The sequence below is a fragment of the Camelina sativa genome, chromosome 15, assembly GCF_030686135.1.
Source record: "Camelina sativa cultivar CO46 ecotype springtype chromosome 15, ASM3068613v1".
Lineage (NCBI taxonomy): Eukaryota > Viridiplantae > Streptophyta > Magnoliopsida > Brassicales > Brassicaceae > Camelina > Camelina sativa.
Genome location: NC_141894.1, coordinates 337,828 through 354,685, shown reverse-complemented (window position 1 = coordinate 354,685; position 16,858 = coordinate 337,828). Strand labels below are relative to the sequence as shown.

Here is a 16,858-nt window from a genome sequence, read left to right as displayed (position 1 = left end):
GGATGGGTCCTAGAAACCTCTCTAACTTGATCTTTTCTTCCTTCTCGTTCTCTCTCTCTCTCTTCCTCTCTCTCTCTCTTCCTCTCTCTTTCTCTTATATGAGAGGTTGATGAGATCCACAAGAAACTCCAAACTCAATTGTTATTTCCAAATTTACAAACAACAAACCGTTTCGTCATCACTAGATTTATTCCAAATTCCAATAGAGCATATCAGTGATCTATCATTCTGAGGTATTTTGTACGTATATATATATATATATATACATGTATGTGTTTGATCCAAACGCAGACGCAGACGCAGGATTGAGATTAGAGATGGCGTTTCCTCAACATGGTTTTATGTTCCAACAACTTCATGAAGACACTAGTCAAGATCAACTCCCTTCATGTCCTCCTCATCTTTTCAGTGGTACTCACTTGCTCTCTCTATCTATCTCTCTGCATAAAATTGATATAAAACTCTTGAATTATATATTTTGCCTTTCTTGGTGTATATAGGAGGAGGAAACTATATGATGAACAGATCCATGTCTTTAATGAACGTGCAAGAAGATCATAATCAAACCTTGGATGAGGAGAATCTATCAGACGATGGGGCGCATACTATGCTTGGAGAGAAGAAAAAGAGACTGCAACTAGAGCAGGTTAAGGCATTAGAGAAAAGCTTTGAGCTTGGGAACAAGCTGGAGCCAGAGAGGAAGATACAACTAGCTAAAGCATTAGGGATGCAACCGAGACAGATCGCGATTTGGTTTCAAAACAGGAGAGCTAGGTGGAAGACTAGACAGCTCGAGAGAGATTATGATTCACTCAAGAAACAGTTTGAGTCTCTTAAATCCGACAATGATTCTCTACTTGCCTACAACAAGAAACTCCTTGCTGAGGTATGTAACTATATAAAAGTATACTATATGTGTTCATATAGTAAAATATTTAATTCAACTTTCAGTTATAATTTGATTAGTTTTTTTTTTGTTGGTTTTGCAAGACTAATACTTCTTGAGAAACGTAAAATGAAATCTAGTACTATAATTCTTCAAACTTTTATTTGATTTTTGGCTTGGATTGGTACAATTTATCCGGTTTATATTGTATATGCATATTATGTGTGTAAGTAGGATAGATTCATTTAATACGATATGCAAATATGCAATAGATTATTGCTAGGCACATGATCCAACACCATAAGATGTTTGTCAAAAGACAGTAGGTGTTTTGTTTATTAAATAAAGGATTCTTGATCAAATATATACATTTATTTAATACATTCCCATATGACTATCAAGTAATGGCATGTGTAGGAAGCACTAACCAGAATTAAGAAGAATACTTTATAGTTGCTCTTATTATATCATTTTTGTGTGTTTTAAATGATTTTATAATTATTAAAAAGTTATAGTTACAAAAAAAAATTAAGTAAGTGAATTTTATAAGTTCTACAGTCTTACGATAATTTAAATTATATAACTAAGGTTTCTATCTTATTTAAAAGTATATTTTAGTAATTTTTGTTCTTTTGCCATTTCAAAAATTTATATCGAAGTATATAGTTTATCTAAGTGATACTATTTGCATGTAGAATTGAAATTATGACAAATATAATGCATTATGCATAGGAGACGATGTATTCCATCTACGTTTGAATTTCTGAAACATAACACTTGAATTGTGTGGTGGTTAGGTGATGGCTTTAAAGAACAAAGAATGTAATGAATCAAACATCATAAAGAGAGAAGCAGAAGCCTCATGGAGCAACAATGGAAGCACAGAGAATAGTTCAGACATAAATCTGGAGATGCCTAGAGAGATCACTACGACACATGTGAACACGATCAAAGACCTTTTCCCTTCATCGATCCGATCATCTGCACATCGTGATAATGATGATCATCACCAGAATCATGAGATGGTTCAAGAAGAGAGCCTTTGTAACATGTTTAATGGCATTGATGAAACGACGTCGGCTGGTTATTGGGCATGGTCTGACCCAAACCACAACCATCCCCACCAATTCAACTGATTCATGATCCTATAGCTCTTCAACAAAATCATCACCATCATGACATTATCGTAATCATCATCATCGCCACGATCATTTTGATCAGAAGAAGAAACAATTCATCTCTTTGAATTTGATTCTTTGGAATTATTGCTACTCTTTTAAATTTAAATTGTTCATTTTGTTTCTTTGGGTTTGTAGAGCATTGGTGTATAGTGCGAAAATTTGTTGTTGCATTAATTAAAACAATAAAATAAATCTTTACTATTTGAGCAAATTATATGTTTAAGTCATAAAATTAATTCTAATGCATTCATCCGACAACATTTTTTAGATTTGGGATTCACCGTTTACGATATATGTAGTGGCTCAAAAAAAAAAAAAAAAAAAAAAGAAGAATAACCACTCTCTTTAATTTTTAAGGCTCAACCAAATTGACTGAGATTAAAAATCATGGTTTCCTCAACTTATATATCTAGTTTTATATTATTTGATATAGGTTTGGTACAGATTGATTAAGAAAAATAAGGATATAAAAGTGAGAAAGATTCATATGCATGTGACTTCGAGTGGGATTCCAGCTCTGTCATTGACGTAACATGATCCATAGCTTATATTATATTGCAAAGAGTTTTTAAAATATATTTTATTAGTTTATCTTTGCAAGTTGCAATTTTGAATTTTCATGGACTATAATGGAACCATTTAAAAGAAAAACCCATGCGCCGACGTATATACCAAATGTTCACGTTTTCAAACCAGCGTAAAACCCCTTCGTCATCTACCAGTTAGACTTATATACATAATATCTTTGTTGGTTTAAATTTTTGAGTCAAATCTATTCGATGGTAGTTTTGTTGTACGTAATATCTAATCACCCAGAGCTATCCTACATTATTATTACTTTTGTCATAAATATGTGTCATGGTCACTATCCTACGTTACTTTCTTCAAATAATTTTACGTTGAAGGATAGTAAAGAGGAAGACTGGAAGAGTATTAAAAGCACACGTTCCCAAAACACAAAGAAGAACAGACCAAAAGGAAGAAAACAAAAGTGGAGACAGTGTTGAAAGAGTACTTCACTCTTCTTTTGGGTTCATTCTCTTTGAGACGAATCTTGATTGTTTTAAAAAAATATATATGTATTTGTAATTTCAGAAATTAATATTTAGTTGTGCGTATGTTTATTTTGTGTACAGTTTGTTGGACTAGCTATATATGCATTGGCATGTTGAATAATAATGTTTTAATATTATGGTTTGCACATGATTATACATGCATGTTTTTTTGGTAAAAATTATACATGCATGTTAGTTAATAGATATCAACTCATAAATTATTAATTTTAAGTGTGGTAAACAAAGAGATTGAATCTGTTATATTTCTGTAACTAATTTTAAGATGCATTGTGATAAGAACTACATTAAAAAAACCTTAAAACAAAAAGACCTTAACAGTATTAGTAGTAGTAATACATTCCATATTTAATTGTAGTACAATTGATTAATTATTCAATTGATGCAATTAAATATATATACTATGGGCAAGTTATTTGCTCCTCTCACTTGTAAAGCCAAACTCCATGGGCAAATTTAAAACCTCCTTTGAACGCATCAAAGTTAAACGCTCATCAAACCCCTAATTAAAATTTCTTTTTCGATTTGTTTAATCCCAAATCCATCAAAATGGATTGGATTATGGAAACGTATCCCACTTCCTCAGGCGCTTGTTTGATCTTCCTGTTGAATTTCTTGAGTTTTTTCCCGAAACGATCAAGACTCTTACCACTTTTGTAAGCATCTTCGAGCTGAATGAGCGTCTTCTCAGAATCAGTCAACAAAGTCAGCTCGCTTTCCAAGTTCTTGATGTTCGTTTCTTTTTCTTTCAAGTCCTCTTCGAGCAAGTCTTTGGCTTGGTGCAAGTCGTTTTCAACCACTTCTTCGTTAACATTAATCGGACGACGAGCCTCAGAGACATGTTGAAAAGCAATAAGGGCGACAACGAGAAGCACAAAGGAGATCTTTGCCATGATTATAGATTGATTTTCCCTTTAACTTAATTTGAAATAGATCAAATTATAGTTTGTTAAAAGGAAAATATTTTTATGAGAGGAGTGAGTTCGTGTGTCTGTTTCGTAAAATCATTTATAGTTTTGTCTCTGCGTAAAAATAGTATGTAAAATGTATCCATATTTTGATGGTTAAGGAATGGTTTTGACTTCATTACTTAATTTTCTTTGGTCACCCACAATATTCGCATAACGAAATTTTTGTTTGTCATCTTATCTAAAACCTTAAACCTTCAATTATGGGAAGTCAAAAAATATGATTCTTGACTTCTTTGTTTAGATATTTTTGGTATAACGGCTATGCGATGAACCAACTGATTAATCAATCATATATGGGAAGCTGAACCATTCAAAGCAAAACTTACCCATGCATGAGATAAAGTCCTATGCAGCTGCCTCAAAAGTTTGCCTATAAGCACTTTGTAGCTGATATAAATTTCTTCAGAAATATTGGAGCTCTGTTTTTCTTTATGGGTCCTATTACAAAGCAGAATACTACTTTTACTTTTATTATAGTATTTTTTTTTTGTTTCACAGATATTAATTACTATTAGTTTATTTTATTTTATTTTTATCTCTAATTACATAAATTTAGAGTTTTTATTAGTAGTGTGATAAAGCTGGATTTTTTAGTGAAACAGATAATATTAAATACTAAACAATCATATTAGTCAATATAGGCCGTGTACGTGTATCTCTACTTCCTCTAAATTTTGCATGGGTAAATATAAGAGTCATAGAAGATTAAAGATTTTGTTGGATAGCATATGATTGTGTTGAGGGATATAGCAAAACGTTTTTTATTTGTACTGTATATTTCATGTTTTGATCTGAATATATATTCATATAAACAATCGTATTTTCATTTTTTTCTAAGTTATTGTTAGTGTGTTTTGTTTTTTTATATGTTACCTTTTGTATCCACAGACTGTTAATTAAAAAAAAATCGTATGGAAAATTTTTATGATATCACTAGTAATAAATGTAGTATTGATATTTCATTCAATTGTATTAGGTACAATACAATATGATGCAACTAATATACCAAGTATGTGAGAATTATTTCCTCCTCTCACTTGTAAAGCTAAACTCCATGGACAAGTCCAAACCCCCTTTCAACACATGAAAACAATAATCATACCCTAATTTGTGTGTCAATTTTTCCCTCCGTTTAATCCGAAGTCCTTCAAAATCGATTGGATGATGGATACAGGCTTCTTCTTTTTCGCAACAGCTGCAGGTGCTTTCTTAACGGTGGTAACCCTGCTGATCTTTTTGAGTTTCTTTTCGTAAGGCTTTAAGTTCATATCCTTTTTGAAAGCGGTTCCAAGTTCACTCAACACCGCTTTGGATTTGCTCAAAGTTTTCACCTCAGATGTCAAACCTTGAATGTCTATTCTCTTGGCCTTTACCTCTTTCTCGATCATGGCCTCGGCTTTATGCAAGTCTTTTACAAATGCTGCTTCATCGAATTTTGCCAAGTGGCGAGCTTCGTAAGCGTGGAGAAAGGCGATAAGGGCCATAGCGAAAAGCAAGAAGGAGATCTTTGCCATGGTTTTAAAGCTCAATCTTCCCCTTAACAAATCAATTTGAATTTTTATGTTCAAATAATTTGTTAAAGGAAAAGAGGCAAGAAGAGATGTGAGTTCATTTGTTGTGTTTTTTGGGGTATCTTATACTATTTACTTGTGACTAAAAATAGTATATGTACGTATTGATGGTCAACGAAGAATTGTATTGACTCTCGGTTGCTCAACATTCTTTGGTTATCCACAAAATTTGCCAAATATTTTCTAAAGTCAGCTAATCAAAAAATTAATAGCAATTTACTTATAATAAAACATCAAATTTTAACCATCTACTTTTGGATAATAATTTCCTCGTAAAGGGCTACCACCGAAATTAAGTTGCAGTCCTCTCATATATTTGAGAGGCAGGAAGGTTTGTCTCAACGTAAAGCCTTTTTCAAAAAAAAAAAAAAAAAAGTGAAACACAATACAATGGCAAAGAAATCTTTTGTAGTGTCAGGCCTAATCGTGGCCCTAGTCGTCGCACTAGGATGGAACATCGATGAAGCTGCAGCGAGAGACGTGAAGCTAGTGAAGCTCCGCGATGTCAAACCCGAAACTTTGAAAAAGTTACAAGGAGAAGAAAAAAGTGAACTGATGAAAGAAGAGTCCAAAGCCAATCTTCTAAAGGAAATTGAGAAGGCGAAAAAAATGCTTGGAGAGTTGAAAACGTTGAAGAAGACATCAAGCGGTGATATGAAAAGCGAACTGAGCTCTTTGGTGAAATCTGAATCGCTGCTTAATGAGATGACAGATTCTATCAAGAACGGTAAGTACAACGCTAACGAAGCAAACATTTTCGTTGAAAAAGAATCATTTTTCTACAGAGCGTGGAAGGAGAATGCATATAACTCGGTGGTTCCGGAGAAAGAGAAAGAGTTCATGTTTACCATTAAACGCATTGTCAAGTTGCTCAAGAAAACTTAGAACAAGAATATTGGCAGATTTATAATATCTAGTAATTAACCTTTTTGATTAACAAAATAAAAATCATAATAGTGAAAAGAGAAAAAATCTTGTCACACACAGACGCATTCAACATACAATATATGCATATATGTATCAATGATTTTATTGTGTAACAAACATTTTTGTAATTTAGCATGTCCATGTTGTATTTGGTTGAAAATACTAAAAATAAAACTTACACCAATTTTTAAATTTTCAAATATTATATCTCCATCGTCTATCATAATCTATGTTAACACTTTTGATAATTTTAAAGTAAAATTAAAAATTAACATAAAGTATTAGAGTAATATGGCCAAAAACAAAAACAAAAACAAAAAGAAGAAAACTAACACAACAGATTTATTCTTATTATTTTTCTGGTCATAAGCTTTGCAGAAAAATTGACGAAGTTTAGGGAACAATCGAAAACATAAAAAGCATAGTATGCTTATAATTAGTTTTCCCCGGTTCAACCATCTGCAAAGGAAGATACTTGTAATTGATTGCATGTGATTCCAGACATAAACCAGTGTAAGCTTTACGAACCGATCCATTTTCTCCTTTATTGTTTTTAGACCTTTCTCCGGTATAGAATCGTAGACCAGATTGGTCTGTAGATAACTCCATTCTTATCTTCGATTTCTTGTCCACAAGCTCCACGACTTTTCTCATCTTATTTGCAACACCATCTAGACAATAATTTATACCAAACCTACATTCCAAAAAAAAAAAAAAAAAAAAAAAAGAATTATACTAGCGCAAACCGGTTCAATATATGTCCGGTTTGTTCGAAACATTGAATTACGTACCCTGTCTTCTTAAGCTCATTAATGAAGTTGGCTTCAATAGGTCGGAGTTGGCGAAAATCGTACGGTGTTCCTTTAACGGATAGGATTTTCCCGGTTGGAGTGAGATTGTCGTCGAGGTGAGCATAACCGGAACCTAGAATCTGAATTTCTTCAGAATAGATGTCTCCATCGTTATGACGACGACCACCAAGATTCCAGTAAGAACGATGAACTAAATTCACCGGAGTTGTTTTCTCTTTAGCCTTTGCTTCCATCACCATTTTCAATTTGTTTTCTCCCACCAGCTTATACGTTACACTGACCTCAAGTTTCCCTATTTGATTAACATGGATGATTTTAGTCCTTTCTCTATATATCTTGATAATTTATGCAAATATAAAGTTATGAAAAAACGAACCTTGATGATCGCCATGATCAGGACTTGTATATGTGAAAACAATATAAGGTTTTTTGCTGTTATGGTTGTGTTTCTTAACAGTCCAAATCACATCACCAGACCCTTTCTTCCCACCTAATTAAATTATAGAAAGTAGTATGATTTATGAAGTAACCAAGCTGTACATAGATATGTTAATTCGGTATTGTTACCATCGTTGGCAACGGTCTTTTCTCTAGTATTGCTTACACGTGCAACCGTCGCTCCACAAAAGACCGTATCATTCTGATTTTACAAGTTTAGATTTTTTTTTTAAAAGTTAATACCGTAGCTAATTTTTTGAAGGTCTGTACCAAAATTAATTAATTTTAATCCAAAAGTAGAGGTTTTTCACTTACCGTGTAGTCATTAACGCTGTCGTATCCAAGAACAATGTCCTCAACTATTCCTGAAAGATAATTACTCGAATGTTACTATTACTAATGTATATAAGAATACGTATAAAACGCGACACGGCGACACACAGTATAATATACGATTGATCCACTAACCATGTTTATTAGGGAAAAGGAGAGACATGATAGAAGCACCCCTGTTTGTAAATTTGACCGTTAGATTCCCCTTCTTTAGCTCGTGTACCCCCAGCGTCTTCTTTCCTTCATCTTCATCATCATCATCACCATCACCATCACCATCATTATCACCGTCATCTTCATTATCATTGTCATCTTCTCCGTCGTTGTCGTTATCGTTATCGTTATCATTATCGTTATCATGATCATGATCATGATCGTCATTGTCATGATCATCATTATCATTGTCATGATCATCATTATCATTTTCATGATCATGATCATGATCATGATCTCCATCACTATCTTTGTCGTCATCATCATCATCGTGATCATTTACCTTACTAATGGAACGATCAGTTTCTTCTCCTTTGACTTTCTTCAAATCAGTTGATTTCACTTCATTGTTATCAGCGAATGAGACACTAACCATGACTCCTATTGTAACCAAAATAACCAAAATCCATAAAACTGAAATCCTAACCATTTTTTTTTTTTTTTTTTCTTATTCTTTTTGTGTGTATATGTAAGTGTGAGTGACTCTTGGTGTATATTTATAGATGGTTTGTTTTTCTTATTTATATTTTATTTTGGGAGAGACACATTTCGAGCATTATCACGCACCATATATATTTTATATCATATTTCGATTCAGTTCAAATTTGAAAAATATTACTCTTAACGAAAAAAAACAAAACAAATCATATTTGGAAGAACTATAGGTTATTAATTAAATTTATACACTTTATATTGGAGAAAACATATTATGTAAATTAGTATATCTCCTTTTCACTATGATTACCCATAAAAATTCAAATCTCGGATTTAAGAGAAAATAAGAATGCTGAGATCTCTCTACAAATAACAGCAATATCTTATCGAAATTGTTTTATTATTATTATTGTAAATGCTGCATGAATCACCATAACACTAATTAACTGGTGCTATTTGTCATTCTTTTTCATGGTTGTACCGTTTTAATGATATTGTTAAATATGACCATGATAACATAATTAATGTCAAGCCTATATAGCAATAAAGAAGATCTTTTAACGTTTCGGTAAGATCATTCGAAGATTTCGGCAGTACGCCAGTATCCTTGCTCGAGATTTTCAATTAGAAATTGCGCTGCGTGTCACTGAACAATACTAATCAATAATAATATAGATATCTCTTAAAACTATATTATTCGGAATATATAGTATGCAGTGTAAAAATAAAGTCTTTGTTTTTTTAAAAATTGATTGCCTTAATTATATTTTTTTTCATTGGTGTTTCATATTTGCAGCACACAAAAAAAAAGAAGCAAAAAATTAATGAGCACACAACCAAAACATACACAAACAAATTAAAGTTACAAAGTATCCTGCCGTTCGCATATATTTTACACACAGAGACTTTTATAGATTAAGAATCCTTTCCAATTTTTACCCCATGATTTTTGTTTTTCATTTCTTATAATATAGATAGGCCTAGGATACAAGAGAAAAAGGTAGTAGTGAGTTATATATATTAGCATGCTTTTCCGACCCGACAATCCAATGCTCCGGCGTATTTGGTAAGCTTTGAAACGGCCACACCATGCTTGGGCTTTATCATCTGTTGCCTTGAGTGCGAGCACTTGAAATGAGGATTTCCAGATTGTCTGAAATATGCTCCGTTCAAGAAATAATCTTTCTCGGATCTCCAGTTCCAGTTTTTCCATTCAGCTTCTGGAGCATAATCCCTCTTTGTCACCTATATATTATTACACATGTTTCTATTAGTTTTAAACCTCAAACTTTTATTTGATGTAATATGCACATATCGAGAAATATCTTATACCTCTCTGTAATGTTGTTTGTGAGGAGGAGCGATGAAACGGTTTCCATGGCTGAGAATGGTAGGACCTTGGCTACCTCCAATCGCGTAAAGCTCCCAATGAGTGTAGTCATTGTTGACAACATGGACGAAACCCCATCGGATCCTAGGCATCCTCTGTACGAGTCCTTTACCAAAATGGTTGTAAGCCACCGTGACTTGCATCTTCTTGTCATCCTGGTTGTGGTCTTGTGCACCGAGCAACATCACCTAAACCCAAAAACATAACAAGTTCATTTAGTTAACTTGAGTAGTCAATAGCTAATTAGGTTTTCAAGGTGAAGGCTCACATCGTTGTGGTGGGTGAAATGAGAGTTAGAGATGGTGATTGCGGTGGAGCCCATTATAGCGTCAATGAGGCCATCTTGGCATTTAGACATAGAAATGTGGTCAAGCCAAATGTCTGTTGCCCCAAAGATAGAGATCCCATCTCCATCAGCCTGTCCTCTTTGCCCAAAGTGGTCAATCGAATCTCTTATCAAACCGCCACTGCTTGTCACAATGTGATGGACGTGAAGCCCATGGATGATGATATTTTTCACGTACTGCATCGTGATACCGGCACCATATGCGATGTGCACGTTAGCGCCACGAGCATCGATCGTCTTGTGACTAGCAATCATTAGCTCTTGGCTTAACCTAATGCTCATATCGTGCTTAAAAATGATCCAAAGCGGTTCTTTTTGTATCACAGCGTGACGCAGTGTTCCAGGTCTAGGGTTCACCGTATCATCGTCTCTGGGGCTCGTGACCACATAGATGCGACCGCGTTTGCCTCCTGTGGTCCTGTAACCAAACCCACGGACGCAACGAACAAGCCTCTTACGACGCCTGGCCCAATCGGGCTGGCAACGCCAACATTTATCAATCGGGTTGCTTGCGGTGCAAGGTCCCTTTAGCTTGCTCCATTTTCCTCTTCCCCTGCGCTTGCCACTTAGGCTCCGCCTTGTGCTGTTTGTCGGACTAGAAGTCATCTCAATGACGTCCTCATCTTCCGCGGAATCGACCGCCTTGTCTTCCTCGGTCCCCTCGACATCAGTCGAGTTGCTGAAGATAAACACCAACCCAAAAAACTATCATAAGCCAAAATTCCTCATTTTTGATTAGTTAACAAAAATTATCATCAATATCGCTATCATTCTAATCCTTGTTAAAACTCTTGATAATATAGTTTTTGCAACCTAATTTTAAACAAAATGATAGAAGTAATCCAAAACCGTCTACTCTCTTATAATACATAATCACAACCAAACCTATTTTGAACTAGACAAATCAGGTCGAATGCAACAATAGAAAAGGGCTTACTCGTAATGACGCTCGTGGAAGTGGTCGACGATGTCATAAGGATCAGGATGATAAGCCATAAGGGTATGTTTACGAGCTTCATTGGCCTTATTTACCCAATACTCATCGGTCTCGGCAACATTGGCTCGTATGGTCGGAATCAAACTGGCAATACAAATCACACACACTAACTTTACAAGCCTAGCCGTCTCCATTGTATGTGATTACCCCTTTTTCACAGAAAACAATATTAATTTTTTTTTTTTTTCTTAAAGGGGTAATCTTTTATATATATATTGAAATATATATATGGAGAGCAGCTAAGCTTTAAACATGGCTTTAGGTGGTTATATGTGTTCGGCCTAAAGCCTTTTTTTTGGTAGATGAATCGTATTGCGAAGTTTGAGAAACGTGAAGGTTGGTGTTTAAATAATAATAATAAAAAACTTGAAAAGAAAGTTGACTTCTATATTTAGAAAGTTTCCCCGTTATGTATGGAACGCCACCATATATTACTTGTGGACAGGTTTCTTTGTTAATTTTATTTTCTTCTTCTAAATTTGGATGGATACGAAGAGAGAGAGAGAGAAAAAATATTGTTTATCAAGCTTTCCAACTGATTTTAGCAATACAAACAATCACTTTCTTTTCCTCATACATCTAAAAGGTAGTGATTGTGAAGATGCTAGTTATTGTCAAAAGGCATCGGTTGTTGACTTAGAATACACATATGAATCAATAATATCGTGATTTCTCTGAAGATACACCATATATGATTTTTCAATTTCAAGTTGGTTTTTTGAATCCTAGTAACTACGTGAACTTATTTGGAAAGCTTTGAGAAAGATTTTATTTGTGATTGGTGCCCTTAAAGATGTAAAGATTTATTTCAGGGTTGATATATCACTATAAATAAAAGTCAAAACCATGAAAAAATAACATTATTATTTCATTATATATATATATATATATATTTAAATTTTTGTCACTTAAATCACAATCACCACAAATAGAAAGAATTGTGTAAAAATCAAAATAAGTAAATGTGAAATAAATTATTGTGCCTAATTCAAAAGAATACACCATTTTATCTCATTTTATGCGTGGTAAGAAAAGAAGGAAAGTAAACGACGCCGCTTTGATAAATATTGAAGAAGAAGAAAAAATAATTTCGTCTTGGTGAGAGAGGGGAATAAATATATATGGACGGCTGCGGATAAGGAAAACTGAAACAGAGTGTCTCCATCCAACGGCTCATAACATTTTTGGCTTCTGAAATAATTAGGGTATTAAAAATAAAAATAATTAGGGTTTTCTTCAATCTCTTAATAGAGAGAGAGAGAGTCAGAGAGAGACGACGCCCACACACATCTTTCCCCTCAGCTCTCTCTCTTCCAATTTCTTTTTTTTTTTTTCTTCCCCAACAGAGAAAGCAAAGCAACAATGGTGAAAGGTCCTGGTCTCTACACCGAAATCGGCAAAAAAGCCAGAGGTATTATCTCTTTTCATTCGTTGAATTTGATGAATCTGTTTGTCTCCCAGGAACGATCTTATTATTATTAGGGTTCCGTTTCTCTGGATTTTGATTCCCTTTGTTCATGACTTTAAATTTTCTCGGTCTTGTCGATGATAGATGCATGCGTATTAGAGCGATTCAAATGTTATATGGATTTCGATTATTATTGTTATTGCTGCTGATATATATATATGAGTATTTTTCCCCTGGGGGTTCACTCTCGATTTGTGTGTTTGCTCGATTTGGTCATGGTTGGTTTGGTCTTCTGGGATTGTCAATTTGAATACTGTAAATCTTGTTTGCAGATCTTCTGTACAGAGACCACAACAGCGATCAGAAGTTCAGTATCACCACTTACTCCCCTGCTGGTGTTGTAAGTTTCTAGTTTCTTCTCTTTGAGTATCTATCAGCTCTGTATTGTTTATAGATGATTACGGTTTATTTGAGTTTTTATTCTTTCTAGAGTGTGCTTCTACTATTGCCTTACTCATTAGCCTTATGTGTTTACTTCTGAGTATTTGTGTTGAAATCAGCATTTGTTTCTCAAATTTGTTTACTCTCTACTTTTTTTTGAAGATTGGATTTCTTCTATCCCTTGGCCATCCTTTTACTCATAACCTGGTTCTTTCTTTCTTTGTAGGCCATCACCTCATCTGGAACTAAGAAAGGTGACGTTTTGTTGGGAGATGTTGCTTTTCAATCCAAGCAAAAGAACGTTACTACTGATTTGAAAGTTTGCACTGATTCTACCGTAAGTCTATTTATTTATTTCTTTCTTCTCTACCCCTATTTTTCATACTTCTGTTTGGTTTGTTTTGGTTACGCTCCTTACAAGTTTGTGTGTATTTGGTTTCAGGTCCTGATCACTGCTACCGTTGATGAGGCTGCACCTGGACTGAAGTCTATCTTCAGCTTCAAGGCTCCTGACCAAAATTCTGGCAAGGTATTGTTTGTAATCACTATTCACTACACGAACGAACCTATGTCTTTGTATAGTTTTAGAGCGTCATCAGCTGAGAGAGTTAACTTCACGTTTTTTTTTCTTCTTTCCTCTTCTTATAAACAGATTGAGGTGCAATACTTGCATGACTATGCCGGTATCAGCACAAGCATGGGATTGACTCAGAACCCAACTGTCAACTTCTCTGGTGTGATTGGCACCAATGTCTTGGCTGTTGGTACCGATGTTTCATTCGACACCAAGTCTGGCAATTTCACCAAGATCAACGCTGGTTTAAGCTTTGCTAAGGAGGACTTAATTGCCTCCCTTACCGTGTAAGTTGATTTTTTAGTGAGATATTTGGATGGTTTCTCGTTGATTATCTATTAATATCATTTCGGTTTATTGTTTGTTTAGGAACGAGAAGTTTGATCTATTGAATGCGTCCTACTATCACATTGTGAACCCGGTGTTCAACACTGCCGTTGGAGCAGAAGTGAGCCACAGGTTCTCTAACAAAGACAACACCATAACCGTTGGAACACAGCACTCGCTTGACCCCTTGACCTCTGTGAAAGCACGTGTTAACAGTGCCGGTATTGCCAGTGCGCTCATTCAACACGAGTGGAAGCCCAAGTCCTTCTTCACTATCTCTGGAGAAGTCGACACAAAGGCCATTGACAAGAATGCTAAAGTTGGTTTGGCTCTCGCACTCAAGCCTTGAAAACTGAGATGGAAGAAGAAGTTGCTATAGCTTTTTTTTTAACTAGTTTCTTTCTACGTTCTGTTTTTCTCTCTACATGGCTACTCATGGTTTGAATGGCTACTACTCAACTTTCCCATTTTCTTGTCGGATTTGTAGAAGAATAATAAGTTGAAAAAGGATCATCTTGAGGTTATGTGATGAAACCCTAACAATTTGTTCGGTTTCAATTTTTATTTGCAATGTATCTGGGTTCATGTATGATAGTTGCATATTCATCAGATGGTCGTGTTCAAGTAAGTAGAGTTGAATGCGATGGGCTTCAATTCAGGCCCACGCGTTTATCGATAGGTATTCAATGAGATGGGCCGCGAGGTCCACGAATCAATAATTTGACTTTTCACTCTCGCAAGTTGGAAGTTTTTTTGGTCAAAATAGAAAGATACAAAATACAAATCCAAATCAGATACAAAGCGTTTGTTGTAGTTCACGAAAGAGATAGGTACAACATGACAATTCACAATCAGCACACCGTTACATTAAAAAACTTATAACAACAATATAGAAAACATTAACAGAGACGACGAAGACAATTTTGACTTGAGTAAGTCTACTACTAGGCATTGTTAGCCTGTAATAACCCGTTTCGAATCTGCGTTGCCACATCAGAAACTGCGCCGGGACCGTGAGGAATAAACACCGCCGAGGATTTGGAGGTTGCTCCGATATCTCTCATTGTGTCAAAGTACTGAGTCATCATCACCATGTCCAACACATCTTTCGCTGACGTCCCTGGCACGTTACCTGCGAACCCTAGAACACTGTCTCTCAGACCGTCCACGATCGCTTGCCTCTGTCTAGCGATTCCGAGTCCCGACAGGTACTTGGACTCGGCTTCACCTTCTGCTCTCTTTATCTGTATGATTTTCTCTGCCTCTGCTTTTTCGTTCGCCGCCACTCTCATCCTCGCCGCTGTAACAATTACAGATTTTAAAACCAATTAACCAACAATACTAATCAATAAGTATCCAACTTTTGATTTTGGGTTTTAAGATTTGGGGACTTACCGGCGTTGATTTCGTTCATGGCACGTTTAACCTGTTGATCAGGCTCGATGTCGATGATTAGGGTTTGAAGGATCTCATAACCATAAGCAGTCATGGCTTTGTCTAGCTCTTCTTCCACTGATTTGGCGATTTCATTCTTCTGCTCGAACACATCGTCCAAGTTCAGTTTTGGAACACATGCTCTGATCACTGAGACCCCAGAAACAAAACAAGAATTCAATAATTTGACCAGCAAAAAAACATCACTTTATCATTGTTAACAACAACTTATAATAATACTCTGTATTGAGAAGGACAAAGAAGGAGATACCATCAAAGACGTAGGCTTTGATTTGGGTGGTTGGATTGCTGAGTCTGTAAAAAGCATCACTTGCCTTGTCAACCAAGACTCTGTATTGTATGGATGCAACCACAGTCACAAACACATTGTCCTGTTACAGGATCAAAGATGAATTTAGAAGAAGGAGATTTGTATATACATGTGTGTTTAAAATGTGTTATAGTTACCTTTGTTTTGGTTTCACATTGAACATCGAGTTGCTGGAGACGGAGAGTTAGTGTACCGGCGACGTAATCACCGATGACCCATGGAACAAATTGGAGACCTGGATTCAGAACTTTTTGGAATTTGCCAAACCTCTCCTTGATCGCCACATCTGATTGCTTCACAAGCACGCAACAGAAAAGATTCCCCATTAAATCTTACAAAGAACTAAGAAGAAGATTATGAATGGATTAAATATATGTCTCGGCCTCTGTTTTGTTTCTCTCTGTGAGTTTGTGGGATAGAGGAAAGTCGCAGGAGAGCTATCTATATATTGATAAGAGGAAGAAGGTGATCATGTCAAGATGTCATGTAACATTCCTCGGAAATTTCCTATTTATTAATTATTATTCAGTAGTGTGACATTTTCATTGAAATGTCAAGTAGTATATATCTTGAAGAACAATAAATTATTAAATTTGATAAATATTTGTCATTCTTAGCGGTTACTCTTCTTTTTTTTTTGGTTAGGATTATACTTAGTTTATTAAACCAAATTTCCTTTATATGTCATTTGCAAAGTTAGAGACTAGTGAGAAACATATTTGAAAAGTCAAAGAAAATGTCACTATTGAACAATTATTAGATATGCGTTC

At 35.0% G+C, this 16,858-nt stretch overlaps 8 protein-coding genes across 9 annotated transcripts; 3 read left to right on the top strand and 5 right to left on the bottom strand.

Annotated features, from left to right (window-relative positions):
• Positions 1 to 4: 4 nt before the first annotated feature.
• LOC104744237 (homeobox-leucine zipper protein ATHB-20) lies at positions 5 to 2,278 on the top strand. 2 transcript variants are annotated; one of them, XM_010465254.2, is made up of 4 exons: positions 5 to 233; positions 298 to 411; positions 501 to 886; positions 1,684 to 2,278. In XM_010465254.2, exons 2-4 carry the CDS (start codon positions 318 to 320, stop codon positions 2,020 to 2,022), a joined length of 819 nt encoding a protein of 272 aa, XP_010463556.1. In that variant the 5' UTR covers positions 5 to 233; positions 298 to 317; the 3' UTR covers positions 2,023 to 2,278. The 2 variants fall into 2 exon arrangements, with proteins under 2 accessions (XP_010463556.1, XP_010463554.1); XM_010465252.2 differs by having other exon boundaries at positions 19 to 411.
• Positions 2,279 to 3,369: 1,091 nt separating this feature from the next.
• On the bottom strand, positions 3,370 to 4,120 carry LOC104744236 (uncharacterized). Its single transcript, XM_010465251.3, has one exon. It carries the CDS (start codon positions 4,031 to 4,033, stop codon positions 3,647 to 3,649), a length of 387 nt encoding a protein of 128 aa, XP_010463553.1. The 5' UTR covers positions 4,034 to 4,120; the 3' UTR covers positions 3,370 to 3,646.
• A 921-nt stretch (positions 4,121 to 5,041) lies between these two features.
• LOC104744235 (uncharacterized) lies at positions 5,042 to 5,719 on the bottom strand. Its single transcript, XM_010465250.3, has one exon. The coding sequence runs from the start codon at positions 5,623 to 5,625 to the stop codon at positions 5,227 to 5,229; it is 399 nt and encodes a 132-aa protein (XP_010463552.2). The 5' UTR covers positions 5,626 to 5,719; the 3' UTR covers positions 5,042 to 5,226.
• Positions 5,720 to 5,969: 250 nt separating this feature from the next.
• LOC104744234 (uncharacterized) lies at positions 5,970 to 6,809 on the top strand. The gene has a single exon (XM_010465249.2). It carries the CDS (start codon positions 6,073 to 6,075, stop codon positions 6,565 to 6,567), a length of 495 nt encoding a protein of 164 aa, XP_010463551.1. The 5' UTR covers positions 5,970 to 6,072; the 3' UTR covers positions 6,568 to 6,809.
• Positions 6,810 to 6,938: 129 nt separating this feature from the next.
• LOC104744233 (uncharacterized) lies at positions 6,939 to 8,874 on the bottom strand. Its single transcript, XM_087487528.1, has 6 exons — positions 8,328 to 8,874; positions 8,175 to 8,224; positions 7,989 to 8,061; positions 7,798 to 7,911; positions 7,401 to 7,713; positions 6,939 to 7,303 (listed from the first exon to the last, which is right to left on the bottom strand). The coding sequence occupies exons 1-6, from the start codon at positions 8,833 to 8,835 to the stop codon at positions 7,003 to 7,005; spliced, it is 1,359 nt and encodes a 452-aa protein (XP_087343654.1). The 5' UTR covers positions 8,836 to 8,874; the 3' UTR covers positions 6,939 to 7,002.
• Positions 8,875 to 9,665: 791 nt separating this feature from the next.
• LOC104744232 (putative pectate lyase 7) lies at positions 9,666 to 11,912 on the bottom strand. The gene is made up of 4 exons (XM_010465246.2): positions 11,514 to 11,912; positions 10,499 to 11,255; positions 10,173 to 10,418; positions 9,666 to 10,085 (listed from the first exon to the last, which is right to left on the bottom strand). Exons 1-4 carry the CDS (start codon positions 11,705 to 11,707, stop codon positions 9,861 to 9,863), a joined length of 1,422 nt encoding a protein of 473 aa, XP_010463548.1. The 5' UTR covers positions 11,708 to 11,912; the 3' UTR covers positions 9,666 to 9,860.
• Positions 11,913 to 12,665: 753 nt separating this feature from the next.
• On the top strand, positions 12,666 to 14,912 carry LOC109124534 (mitochondrial outer membrane protein porin 1). Its single transcript, XM_010465245.3, has 6 exons — positions 12,666 to 12,984; positions 13,314 to 13,381; positions 13,649 to 13,759; positions 13,865 to 13,951; positions 14,075 to 14,283; positions 14,366 to 14,912. The coding sequence occupies exons 1-6, from the start codon at positions 12,936 to 12,938 to the stop codon at positions 14,670 to 14,672; spliced, it is 831 nt and encodes a 276-aa protein (XP_010463547.1). The 5' UTR covers positions 12,666 to 12,935; the 3' UTR covers positions 14,673 to 14,912.
• Positions 14,913 to 14,954: 42 nt separating this feature from the next.
• Positions 14,955 to 16,741, bottom strand: LOC104744230 (hypersensitive-induced response protein 3). Its single transcript, XM_010465244.2, has 4 exons — positions 16,226 to 16,741; positions 16,029 to 16,149; positions 15,719 to 15,907; positions 14,955 to 15,623 (listed from the first exon to the last, which is right to left on the bottom strand). The coding sequence occupies exons 1-4, from the start codon at positions 16,412 to 16,414 to the stop codon at positions 15,268 to 15,270; spliced, it is 855 nt and encodes a 284-aa protein (XP_010463546.1). The 5' UTR covers positions 16,415 to 16,741; the 3' UTR covers positions 14,955 to 15,267.
• Positions 16,742 to 16,858: the final 117 nt, after the last annotated feature.

What these genes read in the sequence shown, in the direction of transcription:
- LOC104744233 (XM_087487528.1), bottom strand. Translation starts at nt 8,835, where the DNA reads ATGGTTAGGATTTCAGTTTTATGGATTTTGGTTATTTTGGTTACAATA. An exon ending in AAAGACCGTTGCCAACGATG is followed by an intron (nt 7,912 to 7,988) that starts GTAACAATACCG and finishes TAATTTAATTAG; the next exon opens with GTGGGAAGAAAGGGTCTGGT. An exon ending in TGATCATGGCGATCATCAAG is followed by an intron (nt 7,714 to 7,797) that starts GTTCGTTTTTTC and finishes TTAATCAAATAG; the next exon opens with GGAAACTTGAGGTCAGTGTA.
- LOC104744236 (XM_010465251.3), bottom strand. Translation starts at nt 4,033, where the DNA reads ATGGCAAAGATCTCCTTTGTGCTTCTCGTTGTCGCCCTTATTGCTTTT.
- LOC104744235 (XM_010465250.3), bottom strand. Translation starts at nt 5,625, where the DNA reads ATGGCAAAGATCTCCTTCTTGCTTTTCGCTATGGCCCTTATCGCCTTT.
- LOC109124534 (XM_010465245.3), top strand. Translation starts at nt 12,936, where the DNA reads ATGGTGAAAGGTCCTGGTCTCTACACCGAAATCGGCAAAAAAGCCAGA. An exon ending in AAGTTTGCACTGATTCTACC is followed by an intron (nt 13,760 to 13,864) that starts GTAAGTCTATTT and finishes ATTTGGTTTCAG; the next exon opens with GTCCTGATCACTGCTACCGT. An exon ending in TTAATTGCCTCCCTTACCGT is followed by an intron (nt 14,284 to 14,365) that starts GTAAGTTGATTT and finishes TTGTTTGTTTAG; the next exon opens with GAACGAGAAGTTTGATCTAT.
- LOC104744230 (XM_010465244.2), bottom strand. Translation starts at nt 16,414, where the DNA reads ATGGGGAATCTTTTCTGTTGCGTGCTTGTGAAGCAATCAGATGTGGCG. An exon ending in AATGTGAAACCAAAACAAAG is followed by an intron (nt 16,150 to 16,225) that starts GTAACTATAACA and finishes ATCCTGTAACAG; the next exon opens with GACAATGTGTTTGTGACTGT. An exon ending in CATGAACGAAATCAACGCCG is followed by an intron (nt 15,624 to 15,718) that starts GTAAGTCCCCAA and finishes TAATTGTTACAG; the next exon opens with CGGCGAGGATGAGAGTGGCG.
- LOC104744234 (XM_010465249.2), top strand. Translation starts at nt 6,073, where the DNA reads ATGGCAAAGAAATCTTTTGTAGTGTCAGGCCTAATCGTGGCCCTAGTC.
- LOC104744237 (XM_010465252.2), top strand. Translation starts at nt 267, where the DNA reads ATGTATGTGTTTGATCCAAACGCAGACGCAGACGCAGGATTGAGATTA. An exon ending in TCCTCCTCATCTTTTCAGTG is followed by an intron (nt 412 to 500) that starts GTACTCACTTGC and finishes TGGTGTATATAG; the next exon opens with GAGGAGGAAACTATATGATG. An exon ending in ACAAGAAACTCCTTGCTGAG is followed by an intron (nt 887 to 1,683) that starts GTATGTAACTAT and finishes TGTGGTGGTTAG; the next exon opens with GTGATGGCTTTAAAGAACAA.
- LOC104744232 (XM_010465246.2), bottom strand. Translation starts at nt 11,707, where the DNA reads ATGGAGACGGCTAGGCTTGTAAAGTTAGTGTGTGTGATTTGTATTGCC. An exon ending in TTCCACGAGCGTCATTACGA is followed by an intron (nt 11,256 to 11,513) that starts GTAAGCCCTTTT and finishes GTTTATCTTCAG; the next exon opens with CAACTCGACTGATGTCGAGG. An exon ending in ACAAACAACATTACAGAGAG is followed by an intron (nt 10,086 to 10,172) that starts GTATAAGATATT and finishes AATAATATATAG; the next exon opens with GTGACAAAGAGGGATTATGC.